Source organism: Bos mutus, chromosome 11 (genome assembly GCF_027580195.1).
Source record: "Bos mutus isolate GX-2022 chromosome 11, NWIPB_WYAK_1.1, whole genome shotgun sequence".
Taxonomy (NCBI): domain Eukaryota; kingdom Metazoa; phylum Chordata; class Mammalia; order Artiodactyla; family Bovidae; genus Bos; species Bos mutus.
In genome coordinates this window covers 102,212,053-102,234,249 of record NC_091627.1, presented here as the reverse complement: position 1 = coordinate 102,234,249, position 22,197 = coordinate 102,212,053, and the positions used below count along the sequence as shown (strand labels likewise).

The 22,197-nt window shown below is 37.9% G+C and overlaps 1 protein-coding gene across 1 annotated transcript in view; it reads right to left on the bottom strand.

The window, feature by feature from the left end:
* Positions 1–22,197, bottom strand: part of TSGA10 (testis specific 10) — a 99,192-nt gene that overhangs the window by 14,167 nt on the left and 62,828 nt on the right. Inside the window, exons 12-17 of the mRNA XM_070379973.1 lie at positions 21,567–21,622; positions 20,304–20,472; positions 17,509–17,619; positions 15,246–15,431; positions 3,087–3,296; positions 108–310 (exon numbers count right to left, since the gene is read on the bottom strand). Of these exons, the coding sequence (XP_070236074.1) occupies positions 108–310; positions 3,087–3,296; positions 15,246–15,431; positions 17,509–17,619; positions 20,304–20,472; positions 21,567–21,622 (935 nt within the window). The remainder of the gene's footprint in view (positions 1–107; positions 311–3,086; positions 3,297–15,245; positions 15,432–17,508; positions 17,620–20,303; positions 20,473–21,566; positions 21,623–22,197) is intronic.

Genomic DNA, 22,197 nt, shown 5'->3' with positions numbered 1-22,197 from the left:
CTATGACATTAAATGGTCTAAATTCCAGCTTTAAAATTCCACTAATCTATAAAGTACCAAAACTTAAGAAACTCGACTTAATGTTATCATACTGCTAATCAACTCACATTTTGTTTTCTGCCAAACAAAGGTGTTCTTTGAGAAGCTGAATTTCAGATTCTTTTTCCTGAAGTGCTATCTGAGACTGATATTCTTTGTCTCTATTGGCCACCAGCAAAGCTTCTAGATTCTGCATGGAGATTCTCTCATTTGTCATCTGACTCCTGAGGAGTTCTATTTCAGAACGAGCAGAATCCAACTCATTCTCCATCTGCACAATGATACGAAGATGTCTATACTTATTCCCACTTGTTCACTTAACTCATGTATTATCAGAGACTCATAAAATTTCTCTGTTATGAACTGACAACCACATTTAATTTCTAGATTTGAAATTGTGTCCTTCTTAGCAGATACACGCACACACACACAGTATCACTTCCCAAGTCTCTGATAGTATCAGAAGGTTCATTAATTTAAGAGTTATTAATCCTAAATGTCAAACAATTTCCATGTCCAGCTTTGATATTTCTTATAATATATTTTGGCAAATCTGACATGGTAGTATCTGACATGGTAGTATCTGACATGGTAGTATCTGTGACTACTGCTTTGTCCCGAGTTGGGTGAGTTACAAATGCCTAACTTCCTGATGGAATGCCATCATACTCCATGGTTAAGAAAGATAAGGAGTAATCACACATTCCCTCTCTTGTATGGTCCAATGGAACACTTCACTTTTTGACGGTTATCTTGAGCCTAAAATACATTCTATAGGCCAAATGCTTCTCCAAAAGGAGGAAACCAGACATCACTATTTAGAAAAAAATATATTCTTTATCTCATAATATACATTATAATAAATTATATATATATTTTTAAAATTTAATGTAAAACTCTGAGAAAAGAAAGTTTAATAAAAATGAATTATTAGCAGAGGGGCAGGCAGGTAGGGTAAAAACTTCTTAGACTGGATACAATTAAAAATGATGTCTGACCATAGCAAAAACAAACATATCTACAGTCATTATAAACAACCAAAATTTATGAGGAAAAAAACCAGATGAAAATAAACTCAGTAAATAGTTAATATCTTACTAATAAAAGGAATATGAACTAATTCATGAGAAATATGAACTAATGATATGAACAGAAAATTTACAAAATATAGCTAGCTAATTAGTAAACATAGAGAATAATATATCTTGTATTAATAATCAAAGAAACATAACTTAAAGCAAAATGGTATTTGTAATCCAGGATTTCTTCGCCTTGACCCTACTGATCTTTTGTGCTGGGTAACTGTTTGGTATAGGGAGCTGCCCTGTGCCTTACAGGATGCTGAGCGGCATCCCTGGCCTCTACTTACTAGAAGTCTATAGCACCCCCCAACCCTGGTGTGACAATCAAAAATACCTCCAGACGTTGCTAAATATTCAGAGGAGAAAAACCTCTTTTGGTTGAACTGATGCTGCAGTTTATTAAATTGGCAAATGTCTTAATTGTGTTGGTTAACATTAAAATAGGCAATGCTGGTGGGAATACAAAATGGAGCATCATTTTTTTGGCAGCAGCTTCATTGGGATGTAATTCACATACCATACAACTAGCCCATTTAAATGGTACAAGTCAATGGTTTTTAGTATATTGGGTTGACAAAAAAAGTCTGTTTGAGTTTTTCTATAACACCTTATGGAAAAACTCAAACTTTTTGGCCAACAGAGTATTAATAGAGCTATGTGATCATACCGCATTCTCAGTTTATTGTTAGAACATTTTCATTATCCCAAAATGGAACCCAGTACACATTAGCAGTCACTCCCTTACCTCTGCCCCAGCACTAGCCCTAGGCAATAACTCATCTGTTTTCTATGATCTGCTTTATTTTGAACATTTCACATAAATGGAAACATACTCTATGTGTGTGTGTGTGTGTGTGTGGTCTTACATGACTGACTTCCTTCACTTAGTGTAATGTTTTCAAGAGTTCTCCATGTTTTAGCAGCTATCAATCCTTCATTACTACTACTGCCAAATAATATTGCCTTGCATAGATGCAGGAATATTAGAGTTATTTACACTTCTTAGCAATTATGAAGAATGCTGCTAAGGACAATTGTGCATCCGTTTTTACATGGAACTTCTTACAGAAGCCAACAAGACACACCGTTCTCAAATGCATCATACCTCCTAACAAGCAGTAGGCTAACAAAATAAGGAGTTCAACACAGGGTGATAATAACAGAAATGTAAACATAGCCAAAATGTTGATATTTCAATTATACTATGCAACTGTAACGTACATCCTTTTAGGATTCAGGTCCCATCTATTTCTTCAGATGCATCTCAGTCACTTGTGCATGCTACACTGGCCACTGCAAATGACTTACTGCTCACTCCAGAGTTTATTTATACCTCCATACCACTGCCTAAGCTATTCCCTCATTCCTTTTGAGTTCAGTAGTACACCCTAGTGAACTCCTCCTCTCTGACACCCACAGGTCAATGGGAATTTCCTCTCTGAAACCTTGAGTATTTCTTATTAGTATCACATTCACCCCCAAATTATTTGTATGTCAATACCAGGAGGTCTTTGAGGAGGGGACTGTACCTTTTGAGCATTATATTCACATGGTAAGCATGATGGCAGGCATCAGGCACATGGTAGATAAAATCAAGTGAATTACAGTTGAAAAGAACTCAGCCAAATAGTAAATTTAGCTTAAAACAATATCATTACAATTATAATTTAGCTAGATAAACCTCAACCTCGAGGTTCTTCGCTGACTGGTATGTCAGTGTGCTTTATCATTCCTTTAACTAAAAGTAAATGCAGAGCACACAAAGGAAGAGTCTCTGTTATGGTCTTGAATGGTTTGGAACACAACAGAAATTAATATCCTGGACTTTAAACATAAAATCTAAAGTTGAAAGACATACTTTTTGCTGTAGCATTTTATTTAAAAAAAAGTTTGTTTCTATAAAATTACAAAAAATTTTACACTGGTAGCATTATTAAAAGAACCATTTAAAAATGTATGACATACCATTTCTATCTCTTGATCTTTAGCAACCAGCTGTCGATTAAGAAGTTCTTTGCTGGAGTCAAGTTTAATGCACAGTTCCCTTGTGGAGGACAAATCTGCAAGGGCAGACACTTTTTCAAACTGAACCTTCTGAAGCTCCTCTTCCATCTTTACAACAGACTTGTGTAAAGTAGCAATCTGGGACTTGTAAGACCGTTCTGCATTTAAGTGCTGCAAGGACAGATTATATATTTTTTAACGTGGGAAAAACCCACAACACGGAAAACAAAGCAAGACAAATCTTTTAATGACGGTACTTTTAGATTACAAGGAATTCTCTCTCTCTCTCTTTGTTTTTTGCCTTGCCAAACAGCATGTGGGATCTTAATTCCCCAACCTGGGATCACACCCGTACCTCCGGCAGTGGAAGCATGTAGCCCTAACCATGGGACAGGGAATGGTCAAGGACATTCCATGAAATGGTAAAGGAAGGAAGTCCCTATAAAGAACTTTAGTTGATGTAGACGGTAAGAGTATGTACAAAACATTCTGGGAAAGATAAATTCCAGTTTCAAATTTTCATATACAAAATCCATGAGTAAAGTGGTCAGCTGGTCATTCTTTTTAATGTACTGAGAAACCAACTTACAAGTCTCAGCCCCAAAGCTAGTCGACATATATATATATATCTTTGTAGTTCTGTCTATATTTGCCACAGTTACAATTATTCTATAATGTAAATATTGTTGCTATTAAAGATAAAACATTAGCCACTGTTTTATTCACTATGCCTACTTCTCCATTCTTGAATGACATGCTGATATGGATCATCATATCATAAAATGACGACTGATAACTCTCTAACACTTGCTAATACCTCTGAGGGAAATAGACTGGGTAACTATAAATTAAGGATATATCCATATTATAGAAAATAAGAGCATGTTTTAAACACTGTAATGAGATTTGAGTTATATAAATGCTTTCAAATATTCAAGATAATTTCCTCCCCCCTCCTTTTTTTTTTCAGCAAAAGTTCTTATGTAAGTGCACTGCCACCTACAGAGAAGTATTTGCTATTATATGAGGCTAAGAGAACTAAGAGGCAAGCAAAGAAACTTTTCCGCTTTTATAAGTGTTTTCACAAGTACAACACACAAAAAATTGCTCCTGGAATAAGTTATTTAGCCAAAATTCACTCCTCTCTTTCTCCTTCCCTTCCTCCCTCACTCATACAATTACTCACACATTCTTCAAACAAACTTCTATCCATCCATCCACCCGACTCAGCCACCTGTCCATCCATTCCATACATACTTCTTGTGCATATTCTATGGTCCAACGATGTGCCTAGATGCATAGCCAATGGTAATGGTCTTTGTTCTCATGAGGCTTCCAGACTATGGGGGGATCATGGTCAATAAAATAATCATAAAGATGAATATGTAGATACAGATTAGGCAAACATTTCTAGAGAAAAAAACTGTAACACAGGGAAGCGACCTAGACTGAGAGGATCGGGGAAGTCAAGAAAGCCTTCTCTGAGTCAATGACACTTGAACTGAGATCTGAAAAGCAAATGGATACACAATGTGTGAGGGGAAGGTGGCTTTTCAAATTGGAGGATGCCAAGTGTGAAGCAAGAGCAGAGAGAAGGCTCCTATGTCTCGAGCTCAGAGACCACGGCAAAGAGTGAAAAGAGACACAGGTGAAAGCACACACAAATTACAAAACAGAGCCTGGTAACCCAGGTATCAATAAAATTTAGGTCTTTACTTCCACTGAAAGATCTTACAGAGGAGGTTATGTGATCAGTTTTATGTTTTGAAAAGAATATATGGAATGTTTCAGGTTCTAGTAAAATTGCTGATTAAGCTAAGAGGAAAATCTTCTGGATAAAATAGAATAAAAAATTATTTTTGCAATTTATAGCTGAACTTGTAGGTAAGAAAGAGAAATTTTCACATGCCAAAAACAAAGAAAATGAGTCAAGGTCAGCTGGTAACAAATGTGCCAAAGCTGGGGGCAAAGTTTGAGCCCGTGAAAGTGAAAAGTTCTTAATGATCACCCTGATGGTTCATTGTTCAGTTGGGAAGTCGTGGCTGACTCTGCAACCCCATGGACTATAGCACACCAGGCTTCCCTGTCCTTTATCATCTCCTGGACTTTGCTCAGATTCATGTCCATTAAGTCGGTGATGCTATCTAACCATCTCATCTTCCGCCACCCTCTTCTCCTTTTGCCTTCAACCTTTCCAAGCATCAGGGTCTTTTCCAATGAGTCAGCTCTTTGCATTAGGTGGCCAAAGTATTGGACCTTCAGCCTCAGTCCTTCCAATGAATATTCAGGATTGATTGCCTTGAGGATTGACTGGTTTGATCTCCTTGCAGTCCAAGGGACTCTCAAGAGTCTTCTCCAGCACAATTTGAAAGCATCAATTCTTTAGCACTCAGCCTTCTTTATGGTCCACATCTCATCCATACATGACTATGGGAAAAACCATAGCTTTGATTATTCAGAGCTTTGTTGGAAAAGTGATGTCTTTGCTTTTTAATGTGCTGTCTAGATTTGTCATAGCTTTTCTTCCAAGTAGCAACCATCTTTGAATTTCATGGCTGCAGTCACTGTCCACAGTGATTTTGGAACCAAATAAAATAAAATCTGCCACTGTTTCCATTTTTTCCCACTCTATTTGTCATGAAGTGATGGGACTGGATGCCATGATCTCAGTTTTTTGAAAGTTGAGTTTTAAGTCAGCTTTTTCACTCTCCTCTTTCATCCTCATTAAGAAACTCTTTAATATGGAACACCTTGGACTGGGCATTTAAAAGAGAATCTGGAAGGGTCACATCTTAGGGGTGAGGCTAAACTAGTCTTACAGGAAAGGCTACTTAAGATCTGCCCTACCAAAGCTTAAAAACAATCTTGAAAGTATTAGTTAATATTCAAGTAATTTAAGAGCCTGCCAAAACAAATTCAATACTCCCTAAAGGAAGACAACAAAATCTAATATTCAACAAAGTAAAATCCACAACGTCCAGCATTCAGTTTAAATATATATATATGAGACATGTATGTGTATATATATATATATATATATATATATATATATATATATAAAGACATGAGATACAGGAAGTGATCCACAAGCATCAAAATTAGTTGATGTAGACAGATGCAAAATGAAAAAAGGTTATATTAGCAGACAAGGGCCTTAAAACAGCTATTATCTAGACAAGAGGGATTAACAGGGTCTGAATTACCCTATTGCCAAAAACAACTAGAAAAATGAACAAAATATAGGAGGGAAAATCTGTTTTCAGACAACAGATGAAAGGTAGCACAGAACTATGATCGCTGGGAAGGAAAACAAATAGGGCAAACCAGATACCCCACGTCCAAGGTTAGGAGCGGCAGCTGTGCTTTGCTGGACCAGCCATGTGGAGATACCCCATGTCCAAGGTCAGTGAAACCCCAGTAAGACAGTAAGTGCTGGAGAGGCTGTGAGGAGATACCCCACATCCAAGGGCAAAGGAGAAGCTCCAGCAAGATGGTAGGAGGGACGAATTCGTGGTTAGAATCAAACCCCATTCCCGCCAGAGACACTCAGAGGGATCAAACCAACCTTGTGTGCACCAGGACCCAGGGACCCCACAGAGACTGAGACAGAACTGAGCATCTCCTGTGGAGGTACAAGTCAGCAGTGGTCTGCTGCAGGGACAGGGGCTCTGGGTGCAGAAGACTTGGGTATGTCATAAGCCCTCTTGGAGGAGGTCACCATTATCCCCACCACAGAGCTGCTAGAACTTACACAGGACTGGGAAACAGACTCTTGGAGGGCACAAACAGAACCTTGTGCACACCAGTACACAGGAGAAAGGAGCAGTGACCCCACAGAGGACTGTCCCGGACTAGCTTGTGGGTGTCTGGGAGTCTCTGGTGGAGGCATGGGTCAGTGGTGGCCTGCTGCAGGGTTGGGGGCACTGAGTGTAGCAGTACATGCATGGGATCTTTTGAGGGAGGGCACCATTATCTTCATTAACTCCACCATAGTTTCAGTTCACTTCAGTTCAGTCGCTCAGTTGTGTCTGACTCTTTGCGACCCCATGAATCACAGCACGCCAGGCCTCCCTGTCCATCACCAACTCCCGGAGTTCACTCAAACTCAAGTCCATCCAGTTGGTGATGCCATCCAGCCATCTCATCCTCTGTCATCCCCTTTTCCTCCTGGTCCCAATCCCTCCCAGCATCAGAGTCTTTTCCAATGAGTCAACTCTTCGCATGAGGTGGCCAAAGTACTGGAGTTTCAGCTTTAGCATCATTCCTTCCAAAGAAGAGCCAGGGCTGATCTCTGTTAGAATGGACTGGTTGGATCTCCTTGCAGGCTGAGGGACTCTCAGGAGTCTTCTCCAACACCATAGTTCAAAAGCATCAATTCTTCAGCGCTCAGCTTTTTTCAGTCCAATTCTCACATCCATACATGACCACTGGGAAAACCATAGCCTTGACTAGACGGACCTTTGTTGGCAAAGTAATGTTTCTGCTTTCGAATATGCTATCTAGGTTGGTCATAACTTTTCTTCCAAGGAGTAAGCGTCTTTGAATTTCATGGCTGCAATCACCATCTGCAGTGATTTTGGAGCGCAAAAAAATAAAGTCTGACGCTGTTTCCACTGTTTCCCTGTCTATTTGCCATGAAGTGATGGGACCAGATGCCATGATCTTCATTTTCTGAATGTTGAGCTTTAAGCCAACTTTTTCACTCTCCTCTTTCACTTTCATCAAGAGGCTTTTTAGTTCCTCTTCACTTTCTGTCATAAGGGTGGTGTCATCTGTGTATCTGAGGTTATTGAATATTTCTCCCGGCAATCTTGATTCCAGCTTGTGCTTCATCCAGCCCAGCATTTCTCATCATGTACTCTGCATATAAGTTAAATAAGCAGGGTGACAATATACAGCCTTGACGTACTCCTTTTCCTATTTGGAACCAGTCTGTTGTTCTATGTCCAGTTCTCACTGTAGCTTCCTGACCTGCATATAGGTTTCTCAAGAGGCAGGTCAGGTGGTCTAGTATTCCCATCTCTTTCAGAATTTTCCACAGTTTATTGAGATCCACACAGTCAAAGGCTTTTGCATAGTCAGTAAAGCAGAAATAGATGTTTTTCTGGTACTCTCTTGCTTTTTCAATGATCCAGCAGATGTTGGCAATTTGATCTCTGGTTCCTCTGCCTTTTCTAAAACCAGCTTGAACATCTGGAAGTTCACAGTTCACATATTGCTGAAGCCTGGCTTGGAGAATTAGGGGCATTACTTTACTAGCATGTGAGATGAGTACAATTGAGCGGTAGTTTGAGCATTCTTTGGCATTGCCTTTCTTTGGGATTGGAATGAAAACTGACCTTTTCCAGTCCTGTGACCACTGCTGAGTTTTCCAAATTTGCTGGCATATTGAATGCAGCACTTTCACAGCATCACCTTTCAGGATTTGAAATAGTTCAACTGGAATTCCATCACCTCCACTAGCTTTGTTCGTAGTGATGCTTCCTAAGGCCCACTTGACTTCACATTCCAGGATGTCTGGCTCTAGGTCAGTGATCACACCATCGTGATTATCTGGGTCGTGAAGATCTTTTTTGTACAGTTCTTCTGTGTATTCTTGCCACCTCTTCTTAATATCTTCTGCTTTCTGTTAGGTCCATACCATTTCTGTCCAAAGATCGAGTCCATCTTTGCATGAAATGTTCCCTTGGGATCTCTAATTTTCTTGAAGAGATCTCTAGTCTTCCCCATTCTGTTGTTTTCCTCTATTTCTTTGCATTGCTCATAGTTTGGCCCCAGGTAAACAGCAGGGAGGGAACACAGCTCCACCCATTCAACAGAATATTGGATTAAAGATTTACTGAGCATGGCCCCACCCATCAGAACAAGACCCAGTTTCCCTCTCAGTCAGTCTCTCCCATCAGGAAGCTTCCATAAGCCTCTTATCCTTCTCCATCAGAGGGCAGACAGACTGAAAACCACAATCACAGAAAATGAACCAATCTAATCACATGGACCACAGCCTTGTCTAATTCAATGAAACTTTGAGCCATGCCGTGTGGGGCCACCCAAGACAGATGCATCATGGTGGAGAGGTCTGACAGAATGCGGTCCACTGGAGAAGGGAATGGCAAACCACTTCAGTATTCTTGCCTTGAGAACCCCATGAACAGTATGAAAAGGCAAAAAGATAGGACACTGAAAGATGAACTTCCCAGGTCGGTAGGTGCCCAATATGCTACTGGAGATCAGTGGAGAAATAACTCCAGAGAGAATGAAGAGACAGAGCCAAAGCAAAAACAACACTCAGTTGTGGATATGACTGGTGATGGAAGCAAGGTCCAATGCTGTAAAGAGCACTAATACATAGGAACCTGGAATGTTAGGTCCATGAATCAAGGCAAATTGGAAGTGGTCAAACAGGAGATGGCAAGGGTGAACATTGACATTTTAGGAATCAGCAAACTAAACTGGACTGCGATGGGTGAATTTAACTCAGATGACAATTATATCGACTACTGTGGGCAAGAATCCCTTAGAAGAAATGGTGTAGCTATCATGGTCAACAAAACAGTCCGAAATGCAGTACTTGGATGCAATCTCAAAAACGACAGAATGATCTCTGTTCATTTCCAAAGCAAACCATTCAATATCATGGTAATACAAGCCTATGCCCCAACCAGTAATGCTGAAGAAGCTGAAGTTGAGAGGTTCTATGAAGACCTACAAAACCTTCTACAACTAACACCCAAAAAATATGTCCTTTTCATTATAGGAGACTGGAATGCAAAAGTAGGAAGTCAAGAAACACCTGGAGTAACAGGCAAATTTGGCCTTGGAGTACAGAATGAAGCAGGACAAAGGCTAATAGTGTTTTGCCAAGAGAACACACTGGTCATAGCAAACACCCTCTTCCAACAACACAAGAGAAGACTCTACACATAGACATCACCAGATGGTCAACACCAAAATCAGATTGATTATATTCTTTGCAGCCAAAGATGGAGAAGCTCTATATAGTCAGCAAAAACAAGACCGGGAGCTGACTGTGGCTCAGATCATGAGCTCCTTACTGCCAAATTCAGACTTAAATTGAAGAAAGTAGGGAAAACCACTAGACCATTCAGGTATGACCTAAATCAAATCCCTAACAATTATACAGTGGAAGCAACAAATAGATTCAAGGACTAGATGCTAGTAAAGTAATGCCCCTAATTCTCCAAGCCAGGCTTCAGCAATACGTGAACTGTGAACTTCCAGATGTTCAAGCTGGTTTTAGAAAAAGGCAGAGGAACCAGAGATCAAATTGCCAACATCCTCTGGATCATAAAAAAAGCCAGAAAGTTCCAGAAAGACATCTATTTCTGCTTTATTGACTATGCAAAAGCCTTTGACTGTGTGGATCACAATAAACTGTGGAAAATTCTGAAAGAGATGGGAATACCAGACCACCTGACCTATCTCCTGAGAAATCTGTACACATGTCAGGAAGCAACAGTTAGAACTGGACATGGAACAACAGACTGGTTCCAAATAGGAAAAGGAGTACGTCAAGGCTGTATATTGTCACCCTGCTTGTTTAACTTCTATGCAGAGTACATCATGAGAAACACTGGGATGCATGAAGCACAAGCTGGAATCAAGGTTGCTGAGAGAAATATCAATAACCTCAGATACACAGATGACACCACCCTTATGGCAGAAAGTGAAGAGGAACTAAAGAACCTCTTGATGAAAGTGAAAGTGGAGAGTGAAACAGTTGGCTTAAAGCTCAACATTCAGAAAACGAAGATCATGGCATCTGGTCCCATCACTTCATGGCAAATAGACAGGGAAACAGTGGAAACAGTGACAGACTTTATTTTGGGGGGCTCCAAAATCACTGCAGATGGTGACTGCAGCCATGAAATTAAAAGATGCCTACTCCTTGGAAGAAAAGTTATGACCAACCTAGACAGCATATTAAAAAGCAGAGACATTACTTTGCCAACAAAGGTCTATGTAGTCAAGGCTATAGTTTTTCCAGTAGTCATGTATGGATGGGAGAGTTGGACTTTAAAGATAGCTGAGCACTGAAGAATTGATGCTTTTGATCTATGGTGTTGGAGAAGACTCTTGAGAGTCCCTTGGACTGCAAGGAGATCCAACCAGTCTATCCTAAAGGAAATCAAACCTGGAATATCCATTGGAAGGACTGATGTTGAAGCTGAAGCTCCAATACTTTGGCCACCTGATGCGAAGACCTGACTCACTGGAAAAGATCCTGATGTTGGAAAAGATTGAAGGCAGGAGGAGAAGGGGATAACAGAGGATCAGATGGTTGGATGTCATCACCAACTCAATGGTCATAAGTTTGGGTCAATTCTGGGAGTTGGTGATAGACAGGGAGGCCTGATGTGCTGCAGTCCATGGGGTCGCAAAGAGTCAGACACGACTGAGGGAATGAACTGAACTGAATTGATGGTGGTCATTGGCTTCCCTTTTGGCTTGGATGGTAAAGAACCTGCCTGCAATGCAGGAGACCCAGGTTCAATCCCTGGGTTGTGTTTTTAGTAGATTTTCCTTGGAAGAAACGTTGAAAAAAGATTTTCAAATAAGTAACATAACATACGTAAGAAACTCATATCTACACAAATAAATGAAGGACATTAGAGACAAAATGAATGAAGGTAAAATAAGATCTTTTATTTTTCTTATTTTTAACTAATTTACTAGATAACAGTGGGTTCAACACAATAGAAATAATTTATTCAGTGGTTATAGATCATGGATAAGTAAAATGATGGACAGTAATGTTATGAAGGATGGGAGAGAGGAATTTCAAATACAACGTTAAAGACACCTGCACTATTCGCGGAGTCATATAGTGCTATTTAAAAATGCAGACGTAGTCATAAGTGTATACTGAAAATTGTAGGGTAACCACTTAAAAAGTTTTAAAAAAAGAAGTATATTGATATGTTAATTTAGGAGATAAAATATAATCATAAAAGATGCTTAACTAAAACCAGAAAAGCAATAAATGAGGGAAAGAAAAAAATAAACATAAAACAAGGGCAATGAATAGAAAACAGTCACAAATAGGATAATTATTAACCCAGCTATATCCATAATCATTGCAAATATGAATGGACTTATATATACAGAGTGTCAGAATGGGGAAAAAACAAAAGTCAACTATATGTATTTACAAGAAACTCACTTTAATATAAAGATGCAAACACAAATCAAAGGAAGGCTGGAGTAGTTAGACGAATTTCAAACAAAGCTGATTCAGAGCAAGGGCACTTACCAGAGATAAAGAGGAGACAATAAATAATGATAAAAAGCTTAATTCACCAAACATAACAACCCATAGCGTGTATGCACCTAACAACACAATATGTCAACACACATAAAGGAAGAAAAGCCAGCATGGCAAGGGGAGACACCAGAGCCCACAGCTACGGCTGGGGACACGGCACGCCCCCAGCAGGAAGCGGCCCACCTCGCAGGCAGAGAACGAGTAAGGACGCGGCTGAGCTGGCAGCACCAATCGCTGGGTCTGACAGGCCTAGGAACTTCATGCAACAACAGCAGAATACACATTCTTCTAAAGCTCATGTGGAATATTCTCTAAGTAGACTTACATATGGGCTACGAAACATACATTAACAATTTTTAAAAAGATTTTCTTTGATGTGGACCGTTTTGAAAGTCTTTATTGAACTTGTGAGAATATTGATGCTTTTTTTTAATGCTTTAGTTTTTTGGCTCTGAGCCATGTGGGATCTGAGCTCCTGGAACAGAGACTGAGTCCACACTCCCTGCACTTTGGAAGGCGAAGTCCCAACCACTGGACTGCCAGGAAAGTCCCAGCCTAACAAATTTTTAAAAATATAAATCATACTAAGTATGCTCTCCAACCGCAGTGAAATTGAACTGGAAATCAATAACAGAAAGATAACTGGAAAATCCCCAAATATGTGGAAATTAAGCAACACACTTCTAAGTAACACATGGCTCAGAAAAGAAATTTCAAGAGAAATATTTTGATATTTTAACTAAAGTAAAATATAACTTATCAAAATTAGTGGCATGCAGTGAAAGCAGTAGTTAAAGGAAATCTGTAGCAGTGACTGCATTTATTAGAAAAGAAGAAAGATCTAAAGTCAATAATCTAAGCTTCCACCTTAGGAAACTGGAAAAAGAAGCAGACTGAAAGGACGGAGAAGAAAAGAAAAAAATAAGAGAAGAAATCTGTGAAATTTAAAACAGGAAGTTAAAACTGGACAGCTACATGTAAAATAATAAAATTAGAACACCATAGACAAAAGTAAACTCAAGATGGATTAAAGACCTAAATGTAAGGCCAGATACTATAAAACTCTTGGTGGAAAACATAGAACACCCTTTGACATAAATTACAGCAAGATCTTTTTCAATCCACCTCCTAGAATAGTAAAAATAAAAACAAAAGTAAACAAGTAGTACCTAAATAAACTTAAAAGCTTTTGTACAGCAACGGAAACCATGAACAAAACAAAAAGACAACCCTCAGAATGGGAGGAAACACTTGCAAACGAAGCAACCAACAAAGGATTAATCTCCAAAATATAGAAGTTCATGCAGCTCAATATAAAAAAAAAGCCAATTAACCCAATCAAAAAATGGGTGGAAGATCTAAATAGACATTTTCCCAAAGAAGACATATAGATGGCTTAAAAGCACATGAAAAAGATGTTCAACATCACTAATTATTAGGGAGATGCATATCAAAACTACAATGAGGTATCACCTCAGACCTGTCAGAATAGCCATCATCAAAAAAATCTATAAGCAATAAATGTTGTAGAGAGTGTGGAGAAAAAGGAGCCCTCCTACACAGTTGGTGGGAATGTCTCAATAAATTGGTACAGCCACTATGAAAAACAGTTTGGGTGTTCCTTTAAAAACTAAAAATAGAGCTACCATATGATCCAGCAATCCCACTCCTGGGCATATATCCAGATAAAATCATAATTCCAAAAGATACATGCACCCCAGAGTTTACTGCAGCACTATTTATAATAACCAGGACATGGAAGCAACCTAAATGTCCACTGACAGAGGGATGGACAAAGAAGATGTGGTACATACATTACAATGGAATACTACTCAGCTATAAAGAAGAACACATTTGAGTTAGTTCTAATGAGGTGGATGAACCTAGAGCCTATTATAGAGCAAAGTAAGTCAGAAAGAGAAAAATATATATTAACATACATATGTGGAATCTGAAAAAAAAAATTGGTATAGACAATCTTATTTACAAAGCAGAAACAGAGACACAGATGTAAAGAAAAAAACATATGTACCAAGGGGGAAAAGGGGGAGATAGGATGAACTGGGAGATTTGGATTGGCACATATATACTATTGATACCATGTATAAAATAGATGACTAATGAGAACCTCCTGTACAGCACAGGGAACTCTACTCAATGCTCTGTGGTGACCTGAATGGGAAGGAAATCTGGAAAAGAGGGGATCTATGTATACATACAGCTGATTCACTTTGCTGTACAGTAGAAAGTAACATAACACTGTTAAGTAGCTATACCCTAATAAATTTTTTTAAAAAACAACAACCCCCCCAAAACTCAAGGTACACAAAACATTATACATCATTTGTGGGTGATCGGTATGTAGATAAAGTACAAATATATTCAAGAGAGTTATACAACTGACATGAAAGTTCTACACACCAACCACAAGAGCGGGGGAGGAAAAGGATGCGAGCTGGGTCTGCAATGTTTTGTTTCTTTAAATAAAGACACTTTATTTAAATGATAAATATATTCTTTATAAATATGGCAAAATGTTAGCGTTCTTCAACCTTGGATGTGGGCTTATAGGCCCTTTTATATTACTTTTGGGGAGGCCACTGTTTTTGTATGCTTGAAATATTTTCTAATTTTTTAAAATGCTAAAGATTATTCTATTAATAGTTGCAGGTTAGGTAAGAGATTAGAGAACCAGTGTGGAGAACAGTTAACAGACAGACTACAAAGTCTACTTAGACAACCTAAGTGTTTGTTATACACTTAATTTATGGAAAGGCAAACAAAACTCTTTTAAATATGATGCAGGATGTACAACAAGCATATTTTCCCAAACTTACCTGCTCGACCTCTCTATTGAGGGCATCTACTTTTTCTTTTAACCTGTTCCCCTCTGCCTCAGCAGTGATTAGTTCTAATTTGAGGGTATTGTTATCTGCCTCTGCTTGACGGGCCTTATTTTCCCAATTTTCAGCATCTTCATTGGCTTTTCGGAGTTGGTCCATCATTTGCCTGTTCTCAGATTCCTAAAAAGCAAATCTTAGGTGTTACTTTAAAAGAGTAAAATGTTAAGCATATGATGCAAATTAAACATTATTTGCCAAGTCACTAGGAATTTACTTGTCAAGAGGACCATCTACAGCATAACCTCAAGGAATCCTGTCTACACTCTCAGTTTAGAAATTGGTCAATCACTAATTAACAAAAGGGAACGGGCCCAGGATCTGCCCCGGTTCCTGAGTCACACACACTCTAGTAAGGTTATGGTTTTACTCTTATCTTCCAGACCTCAATGAATATGTTTTTACATTTGCTTTTGTTTAAACAAAACTCCTTACTGCCTCTTTTCCCTATATATCTGCTTGCTGACTACTTGCTAGTCTGGTTTCTGAGTTTCTGCCTTGACCTGACCTTTTGTATCTATGTATTCTGGTGTTCTGGCTGCTCTTGGGTGGTATTGTGACTACAGAGCTTCTGACCGCTTGCATATCTTAAGCATCAGCTTCTGATAATTCTCTGGGTTTGGTGTATTTCCTATCTGGTTCCTGCTTTTCATTCATAACCCAAGCCTTAATCTTCTCCATCATAGGCTGTTGTTCTATGATTCACTTTTGCTCTCTGTTCTAACAACTTGCCTGAAGTTGCTCAGAAGTAAAATATGAAACTATGCTGATAAACACTATTCATACATATACATTCAAGTATATACTGGGCGTACAATGAGAAACACATTGTTAGACCCTATAGACTGACTAAAGTAGGAGCTTATTTCTAAAAGAAAACAATCAGCTCCACAAACAATATACTATGTTGAGTAATAATCATGAAGCTACTTTTAAAAAATATATTTAAAAAAAATTATTTTAATAGTATGGTTTGACTAACTCATTCTAAAAACTTATTTATAATTCTGGTAATTAATTAAAAAGACTCTAGATCTCCAGTACTTTGGCTACCTCATGCGAAGAGTTGACTCACTGGAAAAGACTCTGATGCTGGGAGGGATTGAGGGCAGGAGGAGAAGGGGACGACAGAGGATGAGATGGCTGGATGGCATCACCAACTCAACAGACATGAGTCTGAGTGAACTCCGGGAGTTGGTGATGGACAGGGAGGCCTGGCGTGCTGCGATTCATAGGGTCGCAAAGAGTTGGACACGACAGAGCACCTGAACTGAACTGAACTGAGATCTTTTTCTCTCCTACTTGTTAGTAAACAGTTCAGAAACACTGGGCTAAATTTACTGCCAAAATTACAATAAACAACACCTCTAACTGTACAAGACTTTCAAATCAAGATTTAAGTTCTCACAAATATGATTAATCATGAGATTGGTTGAAATTCGGTTAATATCGCCACCTTGTGGTCTCATGGTACCTTGACCAATAAGAAGGATCTGTGCCAAGTCTGTTGATTAACAAGTTAACATACTAATCTACTGTATTGGCTTTTAAGATTCAGATATTCCCAATGTGCCAATAGGAATCAGATGTGTGTTTCCTATTACTGTACTAAAAATAACAGTTGTGTACAGAGTATGTACTTGGGAGGTACATGGTACAGTATACATAAATTGGATTTTACTCACATCAATTTTTACCCTCTTTAACTTTCTGTAGCACTTACTGTATATCAATCTTTTAAAACTGCCCTACAGCTTTATGTCAACTGGTTACTAACAGAGAAATGGAGAAGAGAGTCATTGCCCTCTGGCCCTAAGAAATAGATGGTCCCACAACAGAGTGATCAATTCTGATTGGCTACACAATCAGGTGAAGCCTCTTTGTCAAAGGTTTGTAATTGTCAATTACCATTTCCAAATATAAGTGAGCCCATGTTGACTCTGGCCCTTTGTCCTCCATCCAGTTAGGAGGGTTCTACTTATCTAAAATGGCTAAGTGGCAAAACAAAAGGGGTGCATTCTTGAGTTACCTTTCTGGATATTGGTGACCTTCTAAACATACAGTTAACACAAAACTGTCAACATTAGAATATTCTGTGCACTAAAGAAATGCACTTGATGCAGCCATTCCTATGAGTGCAATCAATCAATAGCTCTCGTGAAAATAAATATTTTCAAAGGGAAAATAAATATATACGTACTTCAGACTTTAATATATTCTTCAGTTTATTAACCTCCAGATTAGTGTCTTGAACTTTCTGCTTAATGTCACTAAGTTCATTATGAGTATCATTCAATTTTTTAGACAGTGCCTATGAGAAAAAGACAGATTTTACAAAAAAACTAAAAATTGTTCTGCATCAAAACCACCATAAATATTTACAAGATGATAACTAAAATTAATATACTTAATACATAAATCTCATATAAAGATGAGAAAACACAGGAGTCCAAACAGCAAGTGGACAAAGAATCCAAACACAATTCACAAAAAAGGAGCCACAAATGGATAATACTTAAAGTTAAAATTTACTAGCAATCAAAGATATGGCAAGGAATGTACATTTTTATGTACTGTTGGAATAAATGTAAATTTGAGGAAAGCAAATCTGTGATCTTCTACCTGGTGATGTATTAAGAGACATTTTTAAAAGCTCATAAAAACAAGAAAGACAAATATGTTGCTTTTTGTTAAAGGTAAGAGATGGATACATGGGTATTCACTATACTCACGTCCACTCAGAAGGTTTCTTAATTTTGAAATGACACCATAAGCATTTGATTCCATTTGAAAGCAAATCTATAAAATCTAATGAAAAAGAATGTCTACCGAGGAATTATTTGCTATGTGACAATATTCATTCATTAGGTGAATGATGCAATAAATAACAGTATCCACCTAGTGGTAAAACCACATAGAATATTATGCATCCATGAAAAATGTTTGGAAAATTTTTTAATAACAGAGAAAAATGTTAATGCATATTTGAAAAAATCAGGATTTAACACTAAAAACATCTCAATTTGTTTAAAATCATGGTATTGAGCAAGAAATTATTTTAAGGTTTCTGTTTTCCAAATCTTCTATGATATGGGTTTTTTTTAATAACCTGCAGTCCACAGAGTGGTCCATCTTCTACATTTGCGCCCTATGACCCAAACATAGGAAAAATTCACTCTTGAACATTTGTATATTGTTATGGTAATAATTTTCTTCTGATTATAAAACATGTTTATTAAGGTATAACAAACAACTATGGTGTTATAGTAAGCTAATAACAGTTAAAAAATATTTATCAAGTGATAATGTTAGATGCTCTTTGGAAGGAATGATGCTAAAGCTGAAACTCCAGTACTTTGGCCACCTCATACGAAGAGTTGACTCATTGGAAAAGACTCTGATGCTGGGAGGGATTGGGGGCAGGAGGAAAAGGGGATGACAGAGGATGAGATGGCTGGATGGCATCACCAACTCAATGGACGTGAGTCTGAGTGATCTCCAGGAGTTGGTGATGGACAGGGAGGCCTGGCGTGCTGCGATTCATGGGGTTGCAAAGAGTCGGACATGACTGAGCGACTGAACTGAACTGAACTGAATGCTAGATGCTCTAAGTTCTTGCTAGGCATATTCTCATCTACTCTCCATTTTTACAGTTGATATGATCACACAGCCAGGAGAGGGGACTTGCACTCATGTGAGTCTTAAATACTTCACTCTGTTGTCTTCTCATGTAGAACAAAGCATGATGTAAAGTGGTATGTGGTTTTATCTCAGCTACATTAAAAAGTTCATGTAAAAGACAGTATAAAAATTTTAAACTATATTGAAAATCAGTAAAAAAATGTTAACAGCATATAACTTCATGGTAAAGATGAAAGCTTTTCATCTAATTTTCATAAATATTAGTTACAGTTAGCTTTAGCCTGTTTGCTTTAGCTGTAAATAGAGCACACAAAAGTAGAATCTATAAATTCACATCTCTTGTTTTTATTGCTATTAACTTTTAAAAATTAAACTTTATTTTAAAAGTTTTAGACTTACAGAAAAGTTATTAAAATAGTATAGAGAGCGCCCATATAGGCTATACTCAGTTTTCCCTATTATTAACATCTTATATTAGTATACTACATGTCACAGTTCATGAACCAATGTTCATAACTATTAACTGAAGTCCATATTTTATTCCTATTCCTTCCATTTTTATGGAATGTCCTTTTTCTGTTCCAGGATCCCAGTGTTCATTAACTTTTGAACAAACTACTTTAACACCTCAAACAACTTTTTAATAATTAACAAAGCTTGGCATCTTTATATCTGATTATGTAAATTAAATTATTTAACAGTTTAAAAATACAGACTTTTATGATGCAAACTAAACACATTGAGAGTGACAGCAAAGTGAAGGAAATCATTTGTATTGAAGAATTTCAATGGGGGAAGAAAGTTTTCAAGGAAAATTTTCTAATGATAAAATTAAAAGCGATACTGGTAAGGAGAGCTGTTGATAAAACTGAACTGTACTGGCTTAGAGAGGAACTAATTATAAGAGAAATTTTCCTAAAAAGAATCACAGTTCTAAAGAGAACCAAATAACATGGCATGGTCAATATACTCATATTAAGAGTAATAGTCCATCACATAAACCTACTCTTTTCTTAACCATTTCTGAAGGTTATCTTCATTTGCTAGTTTTTCCAATATTTATCATTCACTAAGGAAGTACTTCCTAAGAGCTAGTTTTTCCAATATTTATCATTCACTAAGGAAGTACTTCCTAAGAATTAATACAAATGTTACAACCCTGTTCTCTTTTCTCTAATATTTAACCGCATGTTTGAAAATTTCATTTAGAAACCACATGGCATATTCTGTGTAATAAAGATTTTTTAAATGGCTGGTTCCAAAGCCCGAGCTTTTCTATGAAATGAAAACGAGGGCTGTGGCTCAGAAGAAACATATCCTTCTCAGAGAAGAAGATTCTAGGAACAAGTATACCTGGTTTTCTTGTTTAGCTTTAGCAAACTGTTCTTGGAGATTGTCATTCTCATGAGCCAAGATGTCCCTCTCCCTGGCTATTTGAGCCAGCTCATCATTTGTCTCATCCAACTGCCGGCGCATTCTGGAAATGTCTTGTTCGCACATAATGAGGGCCTCAGTAGACTGTCTATTCCACAAATCAGGCAGTACATGAGAAGAGACATTTTACCGAAACAGAATCAAATTTTCATGAGACAGAAGAGACAGCATGAAAACATTTAAAGAGTTTTAAACATATTTAAATTTCCAGGAATAAATACTGTAAAAATAGTGCATTGAAGCTTCTGTGTGTTGCCAACACTACACTATGAAAAAGATGCCAAATAAATATACACAGTAGTCAACGATTTGTTACAGATTCACAACTTCTGATGCTCAAGTATAAGAAAGTCATCGCCCTACCTCTAGATGCTAGATGCTCCTCTTCCTCTGCCCTTGTGAAAATGAGTGGTTCTCAGGGCTTAACCCTTAGCCTCCTGATTCTTCTCATGCCAGCCCTTCTTTCTCTCTGACAGTTCCTATTCATGTCTGAGACTCCCAACCCTACCTACACTCAGACAACTCTGAAATGATCACCCCTGCCTCAGCCTCTTCCTTACACTCTCAACTCTTATATTTGACTGCTTACTAGACATACCTACAAGAAGGTCTTGGAAACTTCAAAGAAAAATCTTTTTCCATGTAGGTTCATTATGTTTAGTATTCATCACTAGCATTTGGCATTTTCCTAGATTCTTTCCCTCACAAACACCACACCCTTGTCCCTCAACCTCCCAAGCCCAGTTCCTTATCACCTATTCTGCCTGTGTAATCTCTCTGACAAAAAAAATCTCACCAGCCTTTAGTGATTTCTCACTGCCCACAGGCTCATCTGTCTGTATCATAGGCCTCTGCCTGCCTGCCTAGCCCCTCCTTCATTTCTCCCCTTATGCTTTGGGTTCCAACATATTCACCTACTTGTCATTCCAGAGACTTTTGAACCCCACTTGTGGTTTTCTGTGGCTCTTTGCTATTGTTTCTATCTTGAATGCTCTTCTCTTTCCTATCTTTGGCAAACACCATATCTTCCCTTTACTTTCTCAAACAGACTCAGGCCTCCTTTCAATATTAGAGAGCTAGCATCTTATACATAGCACTAAGCCCCTTGTTTCTATCTTTGTACCTAACATAGTACTTTGCCCCCCAAAAAGTGATCAAATCTTTCTTGAGTAAGTGATTTACCTTGATGCCTGTTCCATCTCAGCAATGATATTCTTCATGCCTGAAATGGTCTTTTCCTTGAAAAATAATATAAGTATTAAATACAAAATTATCTTAAACTGTTATTTCTGTTAAAAGTGAATATATTAGAAGAATTTCCCACCTTTTTGATTTACAGTTGTTTTTAAACACTTGTGTTTTATTCTTTGCTACGCTTTAAAACTAATGCTTAATATATTAATGTGAGTATCTGTACTGTATAAAAACAATTGATTTTGCTCCTCAAAACAAAGACTATACTTAGGTATATTGATATGAGATCATCACATCAAATGCCATTAAAAGATATTTTGTGCAGTGACCCAGCAACATAAGAACCCCTTAAGCACCCTGTTTTAGGAGGAAACCCAATTATTTGGCACTGGGTTCTCTACTGGAAATAGGACTGATTTCCTTCCTTACTTCTTCATGTTATAAAACCCAGGAAAGTCAATCATGTAAAACTAAATTTAGTTATTAAGAATAATGACCTTGACAAAGTACACCATATATATCAGTCATCAACATCACCTTGAAAAAGCTGTTACAGTGGGATTACTTTATATTAAGTATACTATTAATTTTAGGTGTAAGCTAGTAAGCAGGCCTACAA